This window comes from Mytilus galloprovincialis, chromosome 2, assembly GCF_965363235.1.
Source record: "Mytilus galloprovincialis chromosome 2, xbMytGall1.hap1.1, whole genome shotgun sequence".
In the NCBI taxonomy this organism is placed as follows: domain Eukaryota; kingdom Metazoa; phylum Mollusca; class Bivalvia; order Mytilida; family Mytilidae; genus Mytilus; species Mytilus galloprovincialis.
In genome coordinates, this window is record NC_134839.1 from 33,022,373 (window position 1) to 33,050,172 (window position 27,800).

The following is a 27,800-nucleotide window of genomic DNA, read 5'->3' on the forward strand; positions in this document are numbered from 1 at the left end:
ACTTCAAATCATTGTATAACTATTTATATATATTATCTTATCTCTCCGGTGAATATTAGTGTATACAATGTTTCTGATCGGGATGAAGGGGATTTTAATTCTTGTATTCTTATCATTGAACAATTTGGTGTTATGCAAAACAGGTAAGGTCCCAGTAACCCCCTTGTTTATTGTAGGATTATATAAGCAAAATACAGCTGCAAAACCACGTATTGGATGATACTTTGTAAAGTTTGAATTTTGTATGTAAACCAGAAGTTTCAAAAACATGCCACGGTAACCAATGTTATCTGATTATTTGAAATAATTAGTATAAAAATCATTGGAAGCTCATTGAATTTGAATATTGCAGTAATTAACCTCACATCATCGTTTACTATACAATTGAGAATGGAAATGGGGAACGTGTCAAAGAAAATTTAGATTTTTAAAGGAGCATACAAGCGGGAGAATAAGATGGTTATAAAACCAGGTTGAACCCTTTTTTTTCATCGTAAAAAAATATATATACCAATTGATGGATATTTCTACCTCTGCCGATTTTCATTTGTTCTGTTGGTTGATAATACTTGAGGTTCAGTTTTAATTAACTTCCTCTCTTAGAATTTGCCTCTGAGTTCGGTAGTGCTGTAAGTCCTTCTAATAATGCATACAAATAGAAACTTGGAAATAATCTCCAATATTTAAACCTAATTATTTAAAATCCTTCAATATAAAAAATAAAAATTTGATGGGTTTACTACAAAATTTCTGTTTTATACAATCAAACACATGAATTCTTATTATTCATAATCGATCTTAGAGTATAGGCACGTCTTCACAATCAAGCAGTTCATATTCAGGGCAGACACTGGCCTTTGGCGGAATTTTGAAGAACAAACCAAAACCAGTAACACAGAAACGTTTTGAATATTTATGCGATTTACATGTTTTATTATTGTCGCCTTTAATTTTTCCGTATATCTTGTTCATCCGTTTTATCCGGTACGCTTCCGTTAGGTGTCCGTTTTATGCGGTACTCGTCCGTTGGATGTACGTTCGACATCCGTTCTGTCCGGTACGTGTTCGTTTCTCGTACGTTGCATATCCGGTGTGTGTCCGTTATGCATCCGTTACACGTCCGTCTTATTCGGTCAGTACATCAACGGACTCCCAACGGATAACAATTTTGTCAACGGACAACTTTTATTTTCATCCGTTAGGCATCCGTTCGTACTATCCGGTAAAGTGTGACCGAGGCTTTAGTTGGACGCCGGAGGAACGGTAAGCAACCGTTAAACGCACGTTGCATAATTTCGAAGTTCGCAGAAATGGGAAAGTATACGCTTGGTGAACGCTATAAATCCAGGACATTTTTATTCAGCATAACAATTTTCATCCGGCTCAAGCGCTTGTCTGGCGTATACATGTACGCTACACGGACGTAATACATACGCTACAAGCGCGTTGAAAATGCTACAGATAAGTTTGAGACACGTTTAGGGCACGCTGTATACGCTTCAAATCGTTCGATTTTAACTAAAACGTATGCAGGTATGTTTGTAATTAACCCCATTATCAAACGTTCCAGACACGCCGAAAGCACGAAATATCGTCCCAGATACGACCGCGACGCCTCTCAAATACGTGCAAGAGACATTTTGTCCTTCGTAGCGTGCATTCCATCTACGTTATACAAACCCCAGACTTACGCCAACATACGTTACTTGAACGACCGATTGACGCTTGGGAACGCTTCTCGTACGCCAAATACACGCTTAAGCTCATTGTGCACACGTTACAAATATTTTGGCCACGAGCATCACTGAAGAGACGTGTATTGTCGAAATGCGCATCTGGTGCAAGAAAATTGGTACCGTTAATTTTATTACTGATATGATTGACATGTTGAATGCATCCAAAATTACTAGCGTATTTGCAGCGTACATGATTTTTACCACGCCGGCGTACGTACGAGCTGTACGCTGATGTGTGACGCCGGTATAATAGCTTCAATAGAGTATGATTGAAAAGTTGACTGTTTCCAAAATTACTACCGTATTGGCAGCGTACAAGGTTTTCGACCGAACCAAGCGCAAGTCGGTGTTATATGCTGATGTGTGACGCCTGTATAAATCTTTGGAAAAATAATTTGTGAGATTAACTTCCATAAACGGCAACTTCCTGCAAAAAAGAATACAAAAAAGGTTTACATATATCGTTTTTATTTTTGCAGTCCGAGCTAATTCCTTCTCATTCTCCCCCTACTATGCTAACCACATGGTATTACAGAGAGGAGCCAAAGGGGCGTCAATCTGGGGACATTCAACTGTACATGGAGATAAAGTACAACTTTACGTCAACAACGTCCTTTCTGGTAGTACTACTGTAGATTCTAATGGAATCTGGCAGTCAAGAGTTGTAGATCCTGGTAGTAATAAAGCCACTGTAATATCGGCATCATCTAGCGTGGGGAATATAACTCTTAATGATGTCCTGTTTGGCGATGTGTGGCTGTGCTCAGGACAAAGTAACATGGAATTTAATGTTAACGGGGTTGGTAATACTTATTTTATCAGTATGTACATGTAATTTAAGTAAAAATATTTCATGCTTTCTTCTATAGAAAATAAATTTAATATTAATATATATCTTATTCAAATGAGGGAAGGACATACTACTTTAGATAACGTGTGTATTTGGTATTTTTCAAGAATAGACAAAAGAACCAGTTAAATTATTTCGATTTATGCGATTTTGAAAAAAATCTGCACACAGGTCTGTGTTTCAGTTATCAGAATGTGAGATCTTATTATTGCTATTCTCGTGGAATTGCATTATTGCAATAATAGAAACTCCGCAATAATATCTGAATTTACAATATCTAACTTGAAATTTTTATTTTCTACCGCATTTCTAAATTACACTCATTGGTAGTTAGTTTATTTGCTTATTTGTTCCAATCAAAGCTTACCTTAACTCTTGTATTATTTTTGTTTTCATTAGCTCGCGAATAGCAGCGAGGAATTAAGTGATGCAAGCAATTACCCGAATATAAGATTGTTCCATGTTGGACATCATACAACACTAACCGCAGATGGAGACCTTAACAGTATTGCAAAACCCTGGGCTAAACCAAATATTGGTAAGCTATACCATAATGCTCGCAAATCATTTTTTTCGGCTAGGAGGGCTATTCATTTTGACTCAATTTTATTCGTATTGTGCTATAATTTTCTGGGACGAGGGGATTTAGTGTTCGTTTCTGTAGTTTAATAATTATTCACTATTCTTGATTTCTTCCTTAATACTTTACTAGCCATTGTGTACCCACACAACTAATTGGTACCAACATCTGTGTTAAACATTGACTGTAACTAGTCATTTGTATTTAACGAATGGCATTTATCTATTTTGAATTTATTGAACCATAAAACTAATTTTTGACTCTTCACATTGAATAATCCGCGAAGCGGATTATGTAAAATGTGAAGAGTCAAAAATTAGTTTTATGGTTCAATAAAATCAAAATAAATTATTGCCATTCATTATAAATAAATTTCTATCAAAAATAAGGCTAAAAGAACTTTTTATATTATTTATTTTAACAATAACAACGTACACACATGTTGGCGTATGAATACACAACGTCAGAGTGGGCGTGTCGCCATCAAAATTGACAACATTGAAAAAAAAACTAATAATTTTAACCAATCAGAAAACAGTAAATACAACAAATTTATTTATACTCAAAAGAAACTATTGGTTTTCTCAATCATTGGTATATATGGTAAACATGTCAAATTTGGGGAAAGAACAAACATTGGAGTAAATCGGGTCCGTGTATATCTGCGTCCATTCGTTTTTCGTTTTGAAATATCAAAAACAAAAAACAAAAAACGAAAGTGTTTTCATTTTTCGTTTTTGATTTCATAAAAACCAAAATGAAAAACGAAAGTGTTTTCATTTTTCGTTTTTGATTTCTTAAAAATTAAAATGAAAAACAAAAGTGTTTTCGTTTTTCGTTTTTGATTTCACAAACAAAAAACGAAAAACAAAAGTATTTTCATTTTTCATTTTTGATTTCACAAAAACAAAAAACGAAAAACGAAAGTGTATTTATGTTATCTTTCCAACACAGTTTAATTGTCATTCAAAAAATGACAATGTTGTCATTTGTCATTCATTTAAAGGTCGTTAAATTATACATGCACAGCGGTTGTCAGATCAATACTACTTTAATCGAAGATAATGTCGACGGATGCAAAAGTCTTTATCAATCTAAACAATAAGGGTGCGTGATCTTTACTTTTAAGTTTGGAGAAGTTAATCTAAGATGATAATATTTTAGCGTAACTAGCTCTTTGAAGGGCTCAATGACTCCAGAAGAACTGGAAAAAATGATACAAAATCTTTCACACCCTTTCTTAATCTAAAGCGCAAGTTTTAATTTATCTATTTTATTATGTTCTGGTCTCGCAAAATATATAGATACAATGTAAGACTTTTAGTATTTACATGTATGAACAATATCAAAAGACATATGTAGGATGATGAAAAAAATAATGTAATCCACAAAGTCAAGTGTGTGACTATTGTTAGTTTAAACAAATTTATTAATAGTGGATTGGAAATTTTCTCAACCAGGAACTTATGTTTTTGTATAGTCCGATGCACTAACCTATGTTACTTTTGTATAATGAGGATCAATGGTCTAGTTCCTCGTTGAAGACCCTCCAGCTCCTTTCAAGATGAAGAACAGGCATTAAAGCCCTGTTCATTAATAATTTGTATTTTTTATATATATTGTGTGCGATTTTGTCCCGTGTACATTTACTCCACATCTCTTTATTTTCTATTTCGGACCTGGACACGGGTCAATGCTAGTTTAGACCTCCAATGTTAAAGGTCATATGTTTTTTTTATAAATTATTTGATGCCGTGGGATTGGGATTTTTAGCTTTAATAATGTAAACCATGTCAGGTTTTTAACTTGTATTTACAGCAAAGATAGCCAGTTTTGTGTTCTGTAATATATTGTAACAGTTTAATTTTTCTTGTCCCGTCGCATCGGAACTTCTCAAAACATCGTCCGAACAATATCTGGACGTCGGTTTCGTGGGCATGTACAATTGCTAAACCACACATGAACGGTCTTTAGTCTTCTTAGATCTATTCCAACTTGAAGTATTTTTGAGTCTATGACAAGCAGAATATGATATTTTATACCATTAAATATTGAAGCCATATGGTCATGAAGATCGATTACTTGATTGATGTTCCGTTAACGTAGCCGCAGAACAAAAACGCGAGAGCTACATTTGAATATTTCTACAATTTTAAGTAGTTTTCCACTCACAAACACAATAATATTTTCAACATTTATTAAAATATTTTTTTTTTTACACTTTTCAACTTTTATGTTGTTTTAAAATATCAATTTGACTTGAATTTGGGATCCCGCTAACATGTTTAACCCCGCCACATTCAAAATGTAGGTGCCTGTCCCAAGTCAGGAGCCTGTAATTCAGTGGTTGTCGTTTGTTTATGTGTAACATTTTTGTTTTTCGTTCAATTTTTGTGCATAAATAAGTTAGTTTTCTTGTTTGAATTGTTTTACATTGTCATTTCGGGGCCTTTTATATCTGACTATGCGGTATGGGCTTTGCTCATTGTTGAAGGCCGTACGATGACCTATAGTTGATAATTTCTGTGTTATGTTGGTCTCTTGTGGAGAGTTGTCTCATTGACAATCATACCACATCTTCTTTTTTATATTTATATGAGTATATTAAATAAACATGTATATACCAAGCTAAGTCAGTTTATATCTTATTTTTCGTCTGACTATACAAAAGGCGAGGAGAGCTACTTGATAGATCAGGTTGACTGATAAGCTGTCTATATAAAGTAATGGGACAATGCATGGCATGAAGACATCACTAAATAACCGTATGCAATACTCAAAAAGATATCCAGAGCTTACCATATAGTCATCAACTACCCACCAACAGGCCGTGAGCTTTGGTTGGCTCTTAACTCAAATCCAAGAGCACGTACAGCAAAATGTCAAAATATTCTATTCAAACTGGGTGACCTGGGAGAAAAACATTGAAATTTTCCAAAGAAACACACACACCCCTCAACTTTTAATAAGAAGATTTGGTATTAATGCAAATGAGTCAACTATCCAACAAAGTTTAAATGTAGTGGATGTAAGCAATTATATATAGGCAACCATATAATCTTCAACAATGAGAAAAAACATACGGTATTGTCGGCTACAATAGTCCATGAATTGAAAAATATGAAACAGTTTAATTGAGAAAAATAACAGCCTATTTTAAAACAACATGAATTACGAAAAACACATATTAAAGACATCAACAAACGAAAACCATTGAACTACATGCTCCTGAGTTGGAGCAGGCACATGCAATATATTGTGGCGTTTAACATGCTTGTAAACAGCCGGGACAGTTTTGTTACAGCACAGCAGAAGAACAAACTATACAAATCAGTGGAAAAGGGCTTAACGTATGAGATCGATACAAAACAGAAGGAAAAAAAGAGGTCAAACAAAAACACATACCGAATGTGGCAGGGTATTTTTACCTCGTTTTCAAACAATCAAAGTACTGAAGTACTGAACATCGAATGACTGCAAGTTCTTTTTGATTGTCACAAGCACTTGTCTCCAAAAAAAATCACATCTCTATCCTTGAAAGTGAAGTTAATGTACAGATATATATTTTTTTGAAACTCAGTACACATATTCTATATCATATGATCTTTTTAATTTCAATGCCAAATATAGAGTTCTGACCCTCAATTCCACGGTCCACTAGACATGGAAAATGATAGTGCAAGTGGGGCATTTATGTGGTATGGACACATTCTTATTCAAATCCTTTATTAAAGAAGTCAGTAAATTTATTACAGATAGCACTACATTTGTAAATTAGACGAACTAATCTAATCAAAATGCATATTTCTGATTTCGTAATACTTATGTGTATGAGAAAATTAATATATATATATTAATTTTAATAAGATTGTTGAACGAACGCGTTCAATCTTAGGATTTTATTCTTGTCAATTTTTCCGACCGAGCAGAGCGAGTCGAAAACAATTAAATAGACGTCTTTCAAGCCAAAGTTAATATGTTTGCTATACACACATATGATTTTATTAAACTTGGTTATCAATTGTTAATCAAAAATACTGACAGTCCTAGATAATAAAAAATCATGAAATAATTGGTCTAGTAATAAAAAAATCACACAAAAAAAAAGTAGCTGTCGTTTGTTGATGTCGTTCTCGCTTCTCGTTTTTTAGCTCACCTGGCCCGAAGTGTCAAGTGAGCTTTTCTTATATCTTGGCGTCCGTCGTCCGTCGTCGTAACTTTTACAAAAATCTTCTCCGTCGAAACTACTGAGCCGAATTCAACCAAACTTAGCCACCATCATCATTGGGATATCTAGTATAACAAATGTGTCCGGTGACATTGCCAACTAACCAAGATGGTCGCCATGGATAAAAATAGAACATAGGAGTAAAATGAAGATTTTGGCTTATATCTCAGAATTCAAAGCATTAAGAGCAAATCTGACATGAGTAAAATTGTTTATTAGGTCATTATCTATCTGCCCTGAAATTTTCAGATGAATCAGACAACCTGTTGTTATGTTGTTGCCCCTGAATTGGAAATTTTAAGAAAATTTTGCAGCTTTTGGTTATTTTCTTGAATATTTATTAGATAGAGATAAACTGTAAACATCAATAATGTACAGCAAAGTAAGACCTACAAATAAGTCAACATGACGAAAATGGTCAATTGACCCCTTAAGGAGTAATTGCCCTTTATAGTAAATTTTTAACAATTTTCATAAATTTGTACATTTTTACAAAATATTTTCCACGGAAACTACTAGGCTAAGTTCATTATAGATAGAGATAATTGTAAGCATCAACAATGTTTTGTAGAGTAAGATCTACGAACACATCACCATCACCAAAAACACATAGACCAAGGTGAGCGACACAGGCTCTTCAGAGCCTCTAGTTATATATAGAGTTTAGACCTTTGGGTTTCCCGTTTGAATGGTTTTACACTAGTCATTTTGGAGGATCCTTATAACTTGCTATTCGGTGTGAGCCAAGGATTCGTGTTGAAGAGGGTACTTTAACCTATAACAGTTTCTTCTACACACTGTGACTTGGATGGAGAGTTGTCTCATTGGCACTCATACCATGCACATCTTCTTATATCTATATATTCTTTCGATATTTTTGATTGGGGTCTGGAGCTGGCATGTCAGTTACTGCTAGTAGTTCTTTGTTAATTTATGAATCATATTCGTTTTGTGTAGTTTCTTTTGTTTACTATTTTGTCATCGGACTCAGATTTCTTTTAAACTGAGTTTCTCTGTGCATATTGTTGTGTGTTTGTTTATTCTACATGAGCTGGATATAATTGTATAGCGGGAGGGTTGAGATCTAACAAAGCATGTGTAGCCCCGCCGTATTTTTGCGCCTGTCCCAAGACAGTAGACTCTGATCTTTGTTAGTTTTTTTTATGTTTTTTTTTTGTCTAAGTTAAGTGTGACGTCCATTTTCACATTACTAGTATATATTTTTATTTAGAGACCAGCTGAAGCCCGGATTTTTTCGTTGTGTTGAAGACTCATTGGTGGCCTTCGGCTTTGCTCTTTGGTTAGGCTGACTGTTGTTTCTTTGACACATTTTTTATTTCCATTCTCAATTTTATTGATTGATCGATTGATTGATTGATTGATTGATTGATTGATTGATTGATTGATTGATTGATTGATTGATTGATTGATTGATTGATTGATTGATTTATTGATTGATTGATCATTTTACTACAAGCAAAAGTCATGATCATTTGTGAATCCTTTATTTGTATTGTAGTGTTAATTTCACCAATGAAACTCGACATTAATGTTTGTCTTAATATTAAATTTCTTTGTAAAATTACCGTCTGATTATGATATATAAGACACGCAAGAATAAAAAAAAATATTTGGCCTTCAATGTCTCAACCTTTTTTAATGTGAGTAACTTCATTGTTCACTTAGATTTCGATTTTGATATTGTTTTTGCAAGTTTCCATAATAGATTTCCGGTAATTGTTCTGCATAAAACCCTATGGGAAAGCACATTAACTAAATTTTCCAAACGTATATTGGAACCTAATGATTTGGCAAGGTGTTGCAACCTGTAATGTAAAAAAGTTACAGCCGATTGCACTGAGTGTGTAGGCAAAGGTAGCCTATCCTTGGTTAGCGTGCTTGTACTATTAGGTTAGGTAAACTACCCTCCTTTAGGAATAGACTAGTTCGACAAATAACCAATCAATCTGTCTGTAGGACTAGGCTCCTTCTACAGGAGGGTGGTATACCTTACCTAGTTACTTCATAGTTTAGCTAACAAACAAGCGATCCAAAGATATTACCTTTGTCTACACACTCAATGTAATCGGCTGTAATGAAAATGCGGAGTTTGTGAAACCAGGCTCAAGCAACCAGTCGGTAGCAGTCAGTTTTCAAATATATAAAAACAAATATTGCATAAGACTCAAACGTACTTAAAATGTTTTTATTAGTATATAACCACTATATCATCAGTTTTTAAAATATAATTAAGCAGTCAAAGACACTTTTCAATGAATTTTAAAATTTCATTTCTGGTTTATTTAAGAATTGAATGCTTTTTTTTTGTTACTTCATTGAGGTGTAAAGCGATGACCGAAATACATTTTGTATGAAAAGCGGAAGCGATTCATTCTGAAAATGTACGCACGGTCAACGCTTTTACAACCCTATGAAGTTACAAAAAGAAGCATTCAATATTTATAATTACATGCTTTAGCTAGGATCATGAAAACACGATTTTTATCAAGTTTTTATTAAAATTCACCTTTGCACTTTATTGTGGGACCTCGTGTTATCATGAATAATGATTTTCGTTGTGGAATGTAACATGAGATGTGCAGTTAGCCAATCAGAATAACGAATTATAATGAAACATACATCTTATGTTATTATTAGTTATATAAAGGCAAAATCAATCGCTTTCGATATATTACGCAGCGTACGGCCCGCTTTACATTTTAAATAGTCAACACTTGGAGTGTTTATAGAATCGTAAATAATTATGATTTTTTTTTTAATGATGGCAAAATTGCACTATTGGGTGAAATAGCTTTCCTTATTATCGGCATCCTGTCAAATAGTTCATGAAAAGTAATAATAATTCTGCATTAAAAGAAAAGAAAGTTGCACTCGTGCTTTAACTTTTTTTTGCCACACAAAACTGTTTTTACAAAACATTCTACCTCTGAACTAGTGGATTTCGCTTAAATAGGACTGCCAGTGGACAAAAGGTTTATTTTTTGTATTCAAAGTATAGTGGGCAAGTAAATTATTTAGTAGCTTAAAATTGTAATTTTGATCAAGTAGGCCCTAGATCTCTAGCTTACGTTCTCACCTAGAGCAGATAAAAGTATTGCCGCAGAATTTTTTTATCAACTGTCTGGTTAGGGTTTTTGTAGGGTATACGACCTCAACTTTAGACCTACTTTAGAAAAAAAAAACTCCCTGAATTTTTCTACTGTAGACCCCATCTACCCAGCTTCCCTTTGCACCTAGTGAGGACAATTTTTATTACATTTTCGGTAAGGATGGGGTTCGATGTTCGACCCCAACTTTGGACCTATCTTTGAAAAAAAATAAGATAACCAGCAACCTTGATTTTTTTCTCCAGCAGACATCAGCTACCAAGCTCCCCTTTACACATTGTTCGGACAGAAGTATTTCCGTAGACATTTGATTATTAACTTTTATGTAATGATGGGGTAGGGTGGGTAACTGCGGTCCACTTGAAAAAAAAATTCACAGGGACTCCAATGTGGTGTGGTCTATGCAGAACAATTACCGGAAATCTATGGTAGTTTGCAAAATAATAGTCTTTTTTTATAATGTGATATGTAAAATGTTGGTAAATAATGAAAGCATGCTTCTGAATTAATAGACATAGAAATAAAGAGAAACCATATGATAACCAATAGCAATCTCCCAGAGACAAACTAACGTTCATTAAGGCAACTAGTATGATGGTCTGGATTCGGGGTTCCTTATTTCTGTATTCTTTGATATTTTATGCCATATTTCTCTATTCTTTATACTTTTTGACAATTATTCTCTTATCATTACATTTTAACACCATTATTCTAGCTATTTTATTTATTTCTTGGTCCATTGTCTCTATTATTTATATTTTTTGTCCACTATTCTCAATTCCATAATCCCCCATCAACGACATCTAGTTAATGTCACCTTATAGTCTTCACAAATAAGCAAAATTAATACCTTATAAGCTCCTAATGACAAACCAATTTAATATCCCAGTTTGAATTGTGAAATTGCGGAAATTTTGAAATTAAATCAAGCAAAATACATTATCGTCCTCGTAGTTCGTAAAATACTGGCAGATGATCTTGGTCATCAATTCTAATAATCTTGGATCGACCTTTCTGGTCCGTGTAACACTTATCAATTCAAAGTTTTAAAACGTTTTGAAATTTTAGATTTTTGGAATTTTGATCAAAGTTTTAAAATATCAAAATTTCAAATTGCGTAAAAGTTTTGAAATTTAGAAAGTTTAACCAAATAATTAAAATATCAAAATTCTAAATATCGTTTTTAAATTTGATAGTTTAAAAATTTGATCAAACTTTTAAAATACTAAACCTAACGTGCAATTTTGATTATTTCACTTTTTGAAAGTTTGATATTTTAAATTTTTGATTAAAATATCAAAAATAGAAAAGGGGCGAAAAGAGGGAAACATATACACACGGCACCTATTTAAACCGTCATCAAAAAGGCCAGAGGCTCCTGAATTGGGACAGATGCAGGCCCACAAATGCACATGTTTCGTGAGATCACAACCCCCCCCCTCTACCTCTAGAAAATGTAGAATGAACTAACGTTCACACAGTTAATTAAACACACTTTAAAAGAAATCCAAGTCCTATGTCAGAATAGGAAACATAAGAAAGTAATCAAAATGAAAATGTTAATAAATTAACAAAGGACTGCCATATATATATAAAGCCAGCTCCAAACCTCAATTAAACTAATTGAAAGATAATGTCTTCATCAATTGAATAACAAACACAAATCCTCCCTGGTGTATTTATTGCTATCATTCATGAAATATTTGTCACTGACAACCAAAAATCGATAATTCAAAATAGGTTCTTTACATACAAATTTCAAAGAAACTCAGGATTCAGCTGGCTCGGGCAAAGTAGCCCTTATAGATGTATTTTGGTATGTTTAATAGATAAAGGAAGATGTGGTATGCGTGCCAATGAGACACTCGACATCCAAATAACAATTTATATAAGTAAACCATTATAGGTTAAGGTAAGGCCTTCAACACGGAGCGTTGGCTCACACCGAACAGCAAGCTATAAAGTGCCCCAAAAATTACTAGTGTTAATCATTCAAACGGGAAAACCAACGGTCTTATCTATATCAAAACGAGAAACACGTATGAACTACATCAACAGAAGACAACCATTGTACATCAGATTAACTTCATTTTAGCGAATCACCTCTTCAATTGATTCGGTTCTTATATATACTTCACTTTCAAATATTCAGTTTTCAGTGTTCTGTAGGTGAATGCTTTACTTAAAATTCAGCATTTTACAATGTACTGGTTTTTCGAGAGCAACATTGGTGTATGGCCAAAAATGGGAAAATCCATCATGCAGCTGACAGCGTGGCACTCTCTTTACACGTCCCATTCTGATTGGACGTACCTGTGTTCTTTTACTTTGATTAAAAATGCATAAATAACAAATACGGAAAAATGATATCTCTTGATACCAAAAAAAAACCCTTTTCCTTTTATGTGCTATTTAAAAACAGAGGTTGATTTAGAGTCCCCAAATGGAGCTACGTATATGATAAATGCATATACTTTTTACAAGCATCAGTCCAAACGTTATCTAAGGGAGCGCCCATTTAACTCCAAAAGTTGTGTTATTGAAGTAAAAAAATCGCGCTAAGCTCTTAAAATTTAATTTATGAAGTTTTTTTTATCGCTATTGATCAAATTATTTGGTTCAAAATTTAACACTTTAAGGTATGGGGGGAATCTGGATTCAGATGATATTTGTTTTTGTCCTCTGCTTGCACAGATTTTTCCCCTATCAAACTGGGGTTCAAAATATTTTTATGTACCATTATTGAAGCCCCTCGTGAATGTATCCAAGTAAAATAAAATTAAAAAAAAAGTGTCACCTTAGTGACAATATTTATATATCAGATTCCCAAACAAGATTACCATTTATCGCCAATATAAAATATTCAAAATATTTTTTTAATTTTCAAAATGCCGACGCCTACAAGTAGATAGATGGGGGCATAATGTACAGCGGCAACTTTTACATTAATATGAAGCCTGGAAATAATGTGTATGGTATACGTTTATGATAAATATGATGAATGTGTTCAGCTTTTACAAAACCAGAACGATAAGTTGTATGTTAACGTTTCTTATTTTTTTAAATTTTTTTACCTTTTTAATTTAATTTGGTTTTATTGGCTTTTTTTAAACTTAATTTGATTCGAGTGTCTTTGATTAGTCTTTTGTAGACAAAACGCGCGCCAGGCGCAAATAAAAAATTTACACCCGGGCAACTATCTATGAAGAGTTTATGTAGAAACCTTATAAAAATTTCCTGACTCCAGGCTACCGATAATTGATTTTACTCTTAATTTCGGCGTAATAAGATAGCGAAAACCTCCCACATTCCAGATACCACAACGTTCATTGGGACACCATGAATTCAGATTTCCTACCGTTCAAATACTTAGAACTGAAATTATTGATACAAGGCAATATACGATCGTCATGCAAACGATAAAAAAATGAAAACAAAACGTTAAAAGTTACGACCGAAGCGCTTTTCTTGATCAGGAACGCTCAAAGCTGAATATCTAAGGCCAACAATTTATAGCTGACTATGCGGTATGGGATTTGTTCATTGTTGAAGGCCGTACGGTGACCTATAGTTGTTAATGTCTGTGTCATGTTGGCCTTTTGTGGATAGTTGTCTCATTGGCAATCATACCACATCTTCTTTTTTATAATTAATAAAGAAAGGAAATTGTTGCTGATTAAAACGTTAAAGATGATCATTAAAGATTTATTCATCTACCGACATGATTGCAGAAAGTAAGAAATAGTAGAGAAAAAAAGAAAAAGTTGAAATCAAATAAGATAATACAACGTGTATTGAACCATTTTATTGCTTAAAGTCCAGCAGAAAACACATATATACTCAGCCTAACCATACTATTTGACCTACTGCGAGTTAATCAGTTTTTACTGTTACTCCTAAAATATGGGTGCTGGGTAAATCATCATGTAAAATGGTCATTATCAGAGCCGTGTGTCTTGGTTCAAAATGAATTCTCTTCTTTTGAGAAATATTTATTTTGTCATCCTATTTTTCACCTCATATATAGAACTGTCCGTACCTGTGGTTTTATTCTATACATTAACTTTTTTGTATCAGCATGTTTTCATTTCATTCTGTTTCGTTTCGTTTCACTTTTCTTTCGTTTCCCAGTTTACAGGTACCCCTCTTTTTGCCCCTTTTCTATTTTTGATATTTTAATCAAAAGTTTAAAAAACCAAACATTCAAAAAGTGAAAAAATCAAAATTGCACGTTAGGTTTAGTATTTTAAAAGTTTGATCAAATTTCTAAACTATCAAATTTAAAAACGATATTTAGAATTTTGATATTTTAATAATTTGGTTAAAATTTCAAAATTTCAAAACTTTTACACAATTTGAAATTTTGATATTCTAAAACTTTGATCAAAATTCCAAAAATCTAAAATTTCAAAACTTTTTAAAACTTTGAATTGATAAGTGTTACACGGACCCTTTCTAAATTTAAAAGTAATAAAGTTCACGCATCCATATTGTTCCGATTGCTAAAGACTTTTGCATCCGTCGACATTATCTTCGATTAAAGTAGTATTGATCTCACAACCACTGTGCATGTATACTTTAACGACCTTTAAATGAATGACAAATGACAACATTGTCATTTTTTGAATGACAATTAAACTGTGTTGAAAAGATAACATAAATACACTTTCGTTTTTCGTTTTTTGTTTTTGTGAAATCAAAAATGAAAAATGAAAATACTTTTGTTTTTTGTTTTTTGTTTGTGAATCAAAAACGAAAAACGAAAACACTTTTGTTTTTCATTTTAATTTTTAAGAAATCAAAAACGAAAAATGAAAACACTTTCGTTTTTCGTTTTGGTTTTTAATAAATAAAAAACGAAAAATGAAAACACTTTCGTTTTTCATTTTGGTTTTTATGAAATCAAAAACGAAAAATGAAAACACTTTCGTTTTTTGTTTTTTGTTTTTGATATTTCAAAACGAAAAACGAATGGACGCAGATATACACGGACCAAATCGGCTACGCAATTTTCAAATATACACAAACACTCAAATTATCATAGTAATACGGGGAAATGAAAAGCATTTAAAATATGGCATTATGTAATTCCAGCATGCATTGTTGTTTTTGTTGTTTTTGTTGATTTATATTACTTTGTAGATCGTTTAAATTCCCCCTTGTTTGTTTATCTTGTTTTGAATTTCCTGTTAAAATAAAGTAAAGCCACAGAAAACAACGCCTTCTTTGTTTCTTCTCCCTACCATTATAAAACCAAAGTTTTTGTATTCTTTCCAGCCTCATTACCAGGTTTTTCTGCAGTATGCTGGTTATATGGGAAATATCTATCGTCACACATTAACCGACCAATCGGTTTAGTGGAATCTAACTGGGGAGGAACTAGAATTGAAGCCTGGTCGTCACCGGATGCATTAAAAGCATGTGCAAGTAGTGGGAGAAAACGGTATATATGTGTTTGTTCATTGCTGTTTAACTGTAAATCTTTAATATTTAAAGCTTGACTTTCATATTGTTTGAATTTTACAATTGTTTGAGTTATTATACACTAACAGTTTAATTTAAAATAAAATCAAGCAGTATAATAAATATGTAAAGAGACATTGTACATGTGGTGTATTTGTAAATGAGAAAATAACCACTCGACACATAAACATGATAAACTAAAGATGTATAGGAGTTATACACAATGGTTGTTTGTTTAACAACAAGCAAGTTTCTATTGTTAAGTTGTCACATAGGAATAGTGATACATTATGTAAATTTGCTACCGTCCAGCATTGTACGTAATAATAAACCCCACATAATTATACCCCCGTCGTGTGGTTAATATGATAAACGACCTTGTTTATATTACTGTAACATTTTGTTGAAAGCATTTTAGTATGCTTTGCTGTAAAAATCAGCTCTAATGTAAAACATAACAATAAAAACTTAACTTGATGACCAGGATGAGTGACTGCTTAACGTTAAGCGGCAAATTAATATGCATATTCAGGAAGAGAACATTTGTAAAGAAATATGAATATTGAAAATACAATGAGATGAAAGAAGACATGTATGCATACAATTAATAAATTTAAAACACTTATAAATAAATATGCAGCTTGACTTTAATCAAAGGCTGTATGCTAATATTTTTTTTGAATAAATGTCAACCTCCTCATACTGAAATTATGTAAAATAAATATATTTTCTTGTGAGAAAAATTACTAACAAAATTAAAAGGACGAACTTAATAAAAATATGTATTGACCGATACATAGTATACATTACTAGCAGTTATAATGTTGATGTTGGTCTATCTAAAAATACAATGTAAAAGAAAAAACCCAAACATATTTCAATCACTACAGAAATCAATGTTGATAATAAATAAACAAAAATGCTAGCATAAAAATGTTCTCTTCTTCATTCATTTGCTTATGCAACTGTTTCATTGATCAAGACTCGTTCAATGGATTATAATTTGTTTGCTGAAATTTTTAGACGGGCAGTTAATCCAAACGCAGAGTCTGCCTTGTGGAATGGTATGATCAACCCACTTCTAAGAAATACTATCTTTGGAGCTATTTGGTATCAAGGTATGTAAACCATTACTTTGCACCAATGCCCACCATACATTAGTACAGTCAGAATAATTCTTATTGAATTTTAAAACAAATTTCTTTATCGACACGAGAATACCTCACATTTTTATTAAAACATAATCAATATATATATATGTACATGTACATAGCATATATATGTAAAATAAGGAGATAATTATGGATGACAATGAGACAAAATTCCACCAGAGTCCAAACGATAGGAATATAAGCCACTGTCGGTCACAGTACGGCCTCCAACAATGAGCAACCAATAAACTGTAAAGTCAGCTTTAAAATGACTCATCATGATAAAATGTGAAACAATTTAAACAAGAAAAACAACGACCTGGTTTAGGATAAAACGATTAACGTAAAAGAACCAACAATAATCACCGAATTACATACATGCTCCTGATTGGGACTGACGCATATATAATGTGGCGGCGTTACACTAATCATTAACTATATTAAATGACAGGAGAATCAAATGCTGGAAATTCTGATGGCTACAAATGTATGTTTCCCGCCATGATTGATGACTGGAGAAGTAAATTTTATGCAAATTCACTCCATACCACTGATCCAAAGTTTCCTTTTGGATTTGTTCAAGTAAGGCGCTTATTAATTATTATTTTACAATAGAATTCCGTGTGTCACCTGAATGTGAATTTACTTTTTATCTTATTTATCACTAGATTAATAGTGAAACATGTAAGACACGCAAATGTTAGAAAGGAAGCAAGCGAAAAAGAGGGGGACATTACAACTCATAAGTGGAAAATAAAAATTTCATGACTAAAAGAAAAAGACATTTCAGACAAATAATAGTGAACAAAGCACAACATAAAATCTAAGACTCCAGTCAATGTGTACTACGTATATTTGAACGTGTTAAGCCTTAGGCAGATATAAAAAATGAACCGCTGTTTGACTACAACATATATCCTTGTTTGCTACGTGATACTAACAAAATCTGTTTTGTTTTTTATGTATCCATCACAGTTACTTTATTCAAGGGCAGAATTAAAAGCGTAAACACTATATTGCAGGTTGATTGCATATATCCATCACTTTTTAATTCGTTCAAGGATACTATTATGATTAAAGTGCTGTGGATTTTTTTTCGTTAGGTGCGTTTTATGTATAGAGAAAAATACAAACCAAAAAGGTGTTTGGGTGCATTATAGAAGTAGTACATCATTTTGATTGGCAGCTGATAATGACATTGTGTTTTAAAGAAATGTTTTTTATCACAATAAAACTCAACATCCATGACTGCAACTGGTTTTAATGATTCAACAATAACACGTTAGGAAATTAAATAAATGAAAAAATGGGGGGAAAAATGTTAATACACTCATCATAGATATTAAAGTAAAGCAGCTGTCTTCCGCCATCTTTGTTTATAAAAAAGGCAGAAAACAATCGATCTATTCTCCCGTTTTAAGCAAAATTGATGGAAAAAATATAACAAAATTATTCAGTATTTGTAAAAGTAAACAGTCGTAAAAATATGATAAAACACAGATTTTTCTTCTTCATTTACATGAAAGTCTTGCGAATTAATTAAATACTTCTCTCAAACTTTGAACATTTCATTAAAGATGTAGCTCGAGGGTCTCACCAGAACAGTAGTCAGCACTTCTGTTTTGACATGAATTATCATTGTTATGATCATAATTGTAAATTAATTGTTTACAAAACTTTCAACTGTTGAAATATTACCTCAGGAATATATTACCTTAGCTTTTTTTGGCAAAATTTATAGGAATTTTTGGTCCTCAATGCTGTTTAACTTCGTACTTTATTTGGCCTTTTGCAATATAAGAGATTCACTGATGAGTCTTTTGTAGACATTTCGCGGAAATACTAAGCATACATAATACGTCTATCAATGTCAACTAGACAACTGTCATTCATGGAAGTTGAAAATAAAACTGGTTAGACTATTCATGCTATTGTTGTGATCCGAGCATATAATTAATAATATGAGAACAATATATATGAAACTCACCAGGGTTTATTCAGGTGATACAGTAATTATATATGAAATACAGTAATAATAGAAATAATCAATGCAATCAATAATGTCAATACATGTGGTTAAAGGTGAAGAGTTCGGAATCCTGTGTTCTGTGTACTACGTCACGGATACATGATAAGGCACATATAAAACATGGACTGGTTCCGTACTGTATAGTAGTGTTCAGCACCACAATCGCCCCATCTCAGTAGAACCAGACCAGGGATAAATAAAACGACTAGAAATAACGCACTATCTGTGAAAGTTATCCATATAGTAATTTCGGAATAAACGTGGTATCATTTTACACATACAGTTGCACAAAAGTTCATAAATAAATCCACATCATAAAAGTTCAATATTCCTTGAAACATGTTAGATACCAGTTAAGTTTCATAGTTCATAAAATACACAAAATAAAACAGAATAAGATATGTTTTTCCTCTCTGGAAACATTACTCAATACGATAGGATATATAGTGGAAATACGCAAAGATAAACGGTCCTAGGAACAAAGTATGCATCTTTTCTTCGGAAACATAACCCAAAGCGCTAAAACGGGTCGCTACTGTTCGACACTATTGTCTTTGTCTTGGAATCTGAAAGAATTTCAGAGCATTGTCATTAACAGTCCACATCAACACAGACAATGCTATGTTCCTCAATCGACTAACTTCCTTGGCAATCACTGGAAGATTCCATGGATGGATTACTGGGCACCATGGGAACGGTGATAAAAACGGCGAATCAGTCTCGAGCACAAGCTGGTGTGGCGGAATCCTAGGAATTACTTCTAGACCGGTATTGTCCCTAATGAATTTCCAAGATACACCGAAAATTATAGTTGGTAGTTGTTGCCAAGCAGTCATCTCCTCAATAGTCCCGTCAAGACAGTGGCGATAGAATTTCATGTCAGCTAGATCGTGGTAAAGTATTATTTCTAACGTACGTTTGGCGGCTGAACCGTCACCGCAATCTCTGCAATGAATTATGACAGGAAAATGTTTCCTCCTGGCTAAGAGCAGCATTTGTACAAAGGCCTCCTCCTGATTACGACGTGCCTCTTCTTTACACTTGATAGGATTACGACAGGGACGACAAATACAAGTTGTAGTGTAATCAAGTCCTACTATGGCTACACATAAATGACTATCTGTCAGTGAGTCCAGTTGATCCATCTGCCTCTTTGATATGCCTTCTGCAGTAATATGTGGATGTATTCCAAAAGAGACATACACACTACGTGCAAAGCCAACATCCGAAGCCCAGTTGTTCCATCTTGATGGGAAAACATAATTTGCAACTCCATAATAAAAATATTCAGAGCAGCCAGGTGCCACTACTGATTGTAAGTGTTGAAAGTTTCTTAGTCTCATCCTTCTTAGTATTTGGTCTAGATGGAAATGGCTATCCACGAATGCAAGTTGATCCTCTGACTGTGAAATTCGTTCAGCTATGTTAACACCTTCATATGTCAAGCGTTGTTTCTGTACTAAGAATCTTTCTTGTTTCACTGAACCGACTCGGAATAGGAGAACTACTATTAGTTCCCAGTTGAATATACAAATGAGATGGTTTGGTGGATTGCAAATATAAGTTGGCACTGATGAAGGGCAGTAATTATCGGCCCAAAAGGTCAAAAGTTGAAGCTCTTGTGATGAAAATTGGTTTTTGACAAACGTGTAAAGTTCTCTCTGTAAAATATAGTCTAAGAGATCGTCAAGAGTGGAACATTCTAACCATGACCTTATTTGATGAAGTGATCCTAACATAAGCTGGCACCACAGATGCATATGCTCTTCGTCAAATACGGTACTTTCTACCCCATGCTCCATAGTATGTCGCTGCGCCAAAGAACCGGCTTGCGCCTCTTGAACTTCACAGCTCCAACATGCCGTGTGTGGTTCCCAATACCAAGGCAAATGTGTCTTCAAGACATGCCGTCTCATCTTACCATGTGTAACTAATCCACAAACAAAACATTGATGTGACCGACTCTTAAAAGGTGCGGGACCTAGGGCCCCTGCAGACCGCTGATTATGTACATACTGTTTGTAGATTCCTTCGTCCTGCACTTGACGGTTATCAGATGGTTCGTCGGTGGTGTCTTCATACCCAACTTCATCAATAACCATCATATCAGAAAGCTCTGTTGCTTTAGAAGAACTGTCATCACCAATCGACTCTCCATGAGCACTTAGTGAAATAACGTCATCCTCCATATTTCAGGTCACTGCAAGACACAAAAAGATAACGTAAGTATATACAATCCATTATTATATACAATATTTACACTACGTAGCTACTGGAACTACTGGAAATCTGTGTACCGAGCCGGAGGCTTAACTGTTCGCCCCCGCCTGGTACATGGATAGTCATGACTGATGGTCGGAGACCTGGTCCCCTGAACCTCTGAAATGAGAAAATCATCATTAGTAGACGAGGCTAATAGCCCCTGTGGTTCCACATCGTCTGAATTCTTCTGATCAATAAATAGCTGCTGGAAATCATCATTCAGAGAAACGTCACTAACCAAATCAAGGTTCTGTAACAGCTGTCCACCGCAATAAAGCGGTTGTTGTCAGACGCTGTTTGTGTGTCTTCATCTGTACTCTCGTCAGCATGCACAAAACTTGTATCATTAAAAATGTTGTGTCTCAATCGGCGCAACCACAGTGGTATCTCTCTGTCATTACATTTCTTCAAACGGTCATGGTGAATTACAGACTCTCCCTTTCGATCTTTTATTGTGTAAAGCGGAAAGTGATCTGAAACGACTAAATATGGTCCTATCCATGGAGATCGAAGTTTCTTACTGTGTCCTATCTTAGTTGATGAATCAATCTTGTACACCAAATCTCCATTATGATATTGATTTTGTGCAAGTCGCAGAGCATAATCTCTCTTCTGTCGATGTTAAGATATCCGAATGTTTTCACGAGCAAGTTTATTCACCTCATTTAATGATGTTGCCAGATGCGCTACCCAGGAATCGGGATCAAATTTACCAACGGCACAAGGAACAGTCCCAAGCAATAACTATATAGGCTGAATTGTTTCTCTTCCTTACATGAGACGATTGGGTGTATAACCGGTTTGTCGGTTTACAATTGAGTGTAATGCCATCGTTAGTAATGGCAAATCAACGTCCCACAACTTGTTTTTCTTCTGAATGTAGCAACGAATCATTTGCAACACAACTGTGTTATATCTCTCGACGTGCCCATTTGATGAAGGATGATAAGGAGTCGTCTTACTTTTAGCAATTTCCAGAATTAAACAAATTGCCATCAAAGTTACGGCCCTGGTCAGTGTGGACCTCTAAAGGACATCCAAAGGTGACTATAAAATGCACCACAAATTTTTGGGCTATGAGAAGTGCCGATTGCTCAGGTAAGGCGGCCATCTCTATCCATTTCGAGAACTGATCAATCATTATGAGTACGTAACGATTCCCACTTTCACTGGTATTCAAAGGCCCTAAGATATCTAGGTGAATACGTTCCATAGGACAGCCAGCATGAAACTTACTTAATGCAGCTCGGGGGTTAATGTGTGCCTTTTTATTCTGGTTACAAATATGGCAGGACTTGACATAGTCAATACAGTCTGAATGAAGGTGATACCAGTGGAACGACTGCTTCACACGGTCCAGGGTTTTCTGTTGTCCAACGTGTCCAGCCACTTTTGAATCATGACAATGCAGAAGAACATCAGATTTTAAACTACTGGGTACGACCAAGCATGGTCTCCGTTCCGATTGGTTAATCCATTTGTAGTAAAGAACACTAAGAACTTCTAAGCAGGAGCCGAGTAACCTTAAAGCTCGGGTAGCTGGGCTCTGTAATCTTAGCTCAGCATCACTAGGGTCGTACTGACTTTCTATCCACTCTATGAGGGGGAAAGGTCTGGATCCTGTAACTGCAACTGTCTTAGTTGTTGTGGACTATAATTCTGCATCCAGTTAATGTGGATAGTATCTTCCTCAGTATTAGGTTGAGTCATATCATGATCTATTGAGTCCGCTGAATTAAAAGATGAGGCTTGGAGCCCCTGAATTGATGAGGTGACGGACTCATCTGACTGAATGTTTCCTCCTGGCTAAGAGCAGCATTTGTACAAAGGCCTCATCCTGTCGACGACGCCAATGTTGTGATCCGAGCATATAATTAATAATATAAGAACAATATATATGAAACTCACCAGGGTTTATTCAGGTGATACAGCAATTATATATAAAATACAGTAATAATAGAAATAATCAATGCAATCAATAATGTCAATACATGTGGTTAAAGGTGAAGAGTTCGGAATCCTGTGTTCTGTGTACTACGTCACGGATACATGATAAGGCACATATAAAACATGGACTGGTTCCGTACTGTATATTAGTGTTCAGCACCACACTATTCTAATTTAAATTTGTTTTGTTTAAAGTTGGCAGCTTGGCGGCCATCTGCGGCTAATTCTGGATTTCCGGATTTACGATGGTCTCAGACAGCAAATAACGGACAAGTCCCTAATGCGAGACAACAGAACGTGTTTATGGCTGTGTCAATGGATTTACCCGATTTTACCTCTCCTTTTGGCAGGTATGTAGTTATTCATTGGCTGTGTCAATGGATTTACCCTATTTTACCTCTCCTTTTGGCAGGTACGTAGTTATTCATTGGTTGATGCTTGTTTGATAACGTCCTCTAACAATGCGCTCATATATGTTAAATCCCGCAACATTCTATATCTCTCGAAACGCCAACTTTTGTACAAATAACGGGTATAGACAAGCCTTGCTCGACTCATGTTACTGAAGCTCGTACACATGTTTTTAATATTGGCCAACTATGTATAAATATCATAAATATAAAAAAGAAGATGTGGTATGATTGCCAATGAGACAACTGTCCACAAGAGACCAAAATGAAATAGACATTTAAAACAACTATAGGTCACAGTACGGCCTTCAACAATGAGCAAAGCCATACCGCATAGTCAGTTATAAAAGCCCCGATATGACAATGTAAAACAATTCAAACGAGAAAACTAACGGCCTTATTTTTATAATTTTTTTTAACGAAAGACAAATATGTAACACATAAACAAACGACAACCACTGAATTACATATGTTTATGTGTTTGTCCACTAATTCAGTGGTTGTTGTTAGTAACTGTCTGTTAGACTTCATTGTTTATTCATAAATATGGCCGTTAGGTTTCTTGTTTGCATTGTTTCACATGTTGTATTGTTGGGGTCTTTCCTAGTTGACTTAATAAACATTGGTTTGGCTCATGGTTGAGATCATGTTGTTACATATACATGTTATTGCTCACATCCATATGTCATTTGGACTCTGTCTGAGAGTTGACTCGTTGGCAATCATACTACTGTCCTTATGCTTTTATTGAATAAAATATTAAACAATTATCTCTTTTGATTTGTTATCGTTAAAAAACTTACTGAAGGGTGTATAAAAAAAAAACATAAATATACTCACAATAAAGAATACGGGAGAACTTATAATAAATAGGAATTAGAAATATCGAGATCCAAATACTAGTACTTATATTTTATTGATTTTTGTTTGCAGTTTTAAATTTTGGAATGCTCTGCATACTCAGAACGAGAATATATAATATATAAATAGAAGAGTAAGGCGTTGTTAAGTGGGTTGACCAGGATAAAAAAACCAAAACCCCTACAATCAACAAGTATGCTGGATAGAGGGAGCAAATTTAAATTATAACAGACAACATAAGAACCCTGCAGAGTCCACCGGATGTTTCTTTTAAACAAGTATTGTACTACCGGATAAGAGAAGTCTATGTTACTATTTTGTTATACTCCTGTCAAGACTCGAGGTAACCATTGATAGAAAAGAAAGGTACATTTTGGTATGACAGTAGATACTCTTTAAAGACATAACATAATTTCATAATGTTTTTTTTACCACTTTAGCATTCATCCTCGACTTAAACACGACATCGCTGCAAGGCTAGTGTTGTCTGCGTTAGCAGTAGCTTATAAAGAAACAGGTGTTAGTTTCCAAGGTCCATATCCAACCAAATTTACGCCATATCATAATACCAATACAATCATTATAGAGTATGACCATGGTACTTCACCACTTGACATAAGGTCTAGTGACAACTTCGAGGTAAGTAAATTATTGACTGACCCACTTTGGAGAACGGAGCGATTTTCTGAATTCTGCGGTAAAATTTGATAATGAATCCGGATTCAAAATGGCAAAATAATTTAAGTATTGACATGCGCTTTACATTAGCAAATAAAACAAACTTTTCACTATATATAGCTAAATAAAGAAAACAGTGGAATAACAATGTTCAAAAGTCACAAATCGATTGAGAGAAAACAAATCCGGGTTACAAACCTCAAAACAAAACAACGAAACAACAGAACACTGAAGTGCAACAAAAACAAACGACAATGCAACATACATAGACACGAACTATTAGATAACATCTGCCATATTCCTGACTTGGTACATTAAGGATGTATTCTTCTGACTTTTCAGTCTCGTTCAGTCTCGTTGAAATCTCGTTCTTGAATTATTTCCAAAACATGTGATAGAAGTGGAAAATATCAATGAATTTTAAAAAAATTATAATCAAACATGAATCTGTGAAAACATTGTGTATGTACAATGAATGGTTATTGAGTAATCCAGTTTTCAAATTTTACGACCAATCAAGTCAGTATTTTTAGCCAGAATTTTGAGAAAATGGGTGAGGGATACAAAAAATGATTTTACAAGAATCATGTGTATCCCATATCATTTTGTTTTTTCTAATTTCTTAGATATGTATTATTTCAATCATTTATAAAAAAAAGTTGAAATAATATGCATTTTGTTCTTAAAACTGAGAAAAATCACAAAAATACTAAATTGACATCATGGTGAATTTAACACAAAAAAGCGTCAAAATATGATAAAACTTTCTTATATTAACACCTACCTATAGTTTTTGCAATTAAAAAATATTCAGCTTGGTCCACTTCATCTTTATAGAAAGTATGAAAAAAAAATTAATTGTGGAACTGTGATTTTTTTCACGATAAAAGCCAAAAAAAAAGGTAAAAATCAATGAAAAATGGGAAAATCGTCAAAATTGGGCATTTTCAAAGTGCTGTAGCTAAAAAAGAAGTGCACCACCATATGATTTTCTCTTCACCAATTATTTTGTTACAGTCTTAGAAACCCAAAAATCAGGTAAAGAAAAAAAGTTTAATTCTAGAAATTTTTGGCTTCTCAGAGGTGTACATCCTTAAATGTTTTGGTATGTTTAGATGATGATATAAAATGAACTTATTCAAACAATTACATTTAATTGTACATTCTTTTAGCTTTATATTATATATATTAAATAATAGTTCGGGGTTTGTTTCAGATATGCTGTACAACAATGAACCACGTATGTGTGAAACATGATAAAGGCTGGATATCTGCGCCAATGAAAAGTCATGACACATCATCTGTTACGATAAATACTTCCGGTTGTCAGCTTGGACAACATTCTATAGGTGGAGTTAGATATGCGTGGAAAGAAAGTCCGTGTCCATTTAAACAATGCGCCATCTATGGAGCAGGAAACGGATTACCTGGACCACCATTCACTTATTCAGCACATTTGTAAATGAAGTATTGAAAAATAAAGTCATACAATAAAATGGGAAAACTTCGGACTCTGACTTCTTTTGATTTTTACCGTGCGTACTGTTAGCGTTTGTTTTTTTCTACATTGTCTAGAGGTATAGGTGAGGGTTGAGATATCAAAAACATGTTTAGCTCCGCCGCATTTTTGCGCCTGTCCCAAGTCAGGAGTCTCTGGCATTTGTTTGTCTAGTATGATTTTAATTTTAGTTTCTTGTGTATATTTCGGAGTTTAGTATGACGTCAATTAACACTGAACTAGTATACATTTTTGTTTAGGGGCCAGCTGAAGCACGCATCCGGGTGCGGGAGTTTCTCGCTGCATTGAAAACCCATTATTGGCCCTCGCCTGTTGTCTGCTCTTTGGTCGGGATGTTGTCTCTTTGACACATTCCCCATTTCCATTTTCAATTTTATTCATTTAAATACTTGATAAGAGAGGCGGAATATATCAACGCATATTCATATTCCAATCTCAGAAGTCGAAGAAAACATGACAACATAATCATGGTAGATAACATAAAACGACGAAACTGGAAAGATTGCCAATGAGACAATTTATGGTTTAAATGGAGTTCATTCCAATTTTCAGTTTTATTACCTTCGTTTGGTAGTTTATGTACATGAATATTTTTTTGAAACACTGGAACGTTTTATCTTGAATTCTATCCTAATTCTATCCTATTTTTTAGACTTTTTAGAAATTGAAATGAGATGTCCTTTTGTGCGTCGATCTCTTCGGCTAACTGGGCTGTGCTTTTTTATGTTCTGGTTTAGGTTGATTTATGGATTCGTTTCTATTCTGTAGTTAGTCACCATTTCGGTGTTATCATGTATATCTATTATATTGTCACTTTTATAAATTTACTGTTTGCAAAAGTATGAATTATTCTAAATACTAAGGGTGTTTTTTTTATTCCAGGCAGATAACATTATCCGTATTAGGCACAACTTTTTGTAACTTTTGGTACTCAATGCTTTTCAACTTTGTACTTGTT

At 34.0% G+C, this 27,800-nt stretch overlaps 1 protein-coding gene across 1 annotated transcript; it reads left to right on the forward strand.

Moving 5' to 3' along the window:
• On the forward strand, positions 1-26,827 carry LOC143063412 (sialate O-acetylesterase-like). Its single transcript, XM_076235551.1, has 9 exons — positions 1-143; positions 2,216-2,535; positions 2,986-3,124; positions 15,800-15,965; positions 17,009-17,103; positions 17,588-17,718; positions 23,570-23,724; positions 25,086-25,284; positions 26,540-26,827. Exons 1-9 carry the CDS (start codon positions 68-70, stop codon positions 26,783-26,785), a joined length of 1,527 nt encoding a protein of 508 aa, XP_076091666.1. The 5' UTR covers positions 1-67; the 3' UTR covers positions 26,786-26,827.
• The last annotated feature ends 973 nt before the right edge of the window (positions 26,828-27,800 follow it).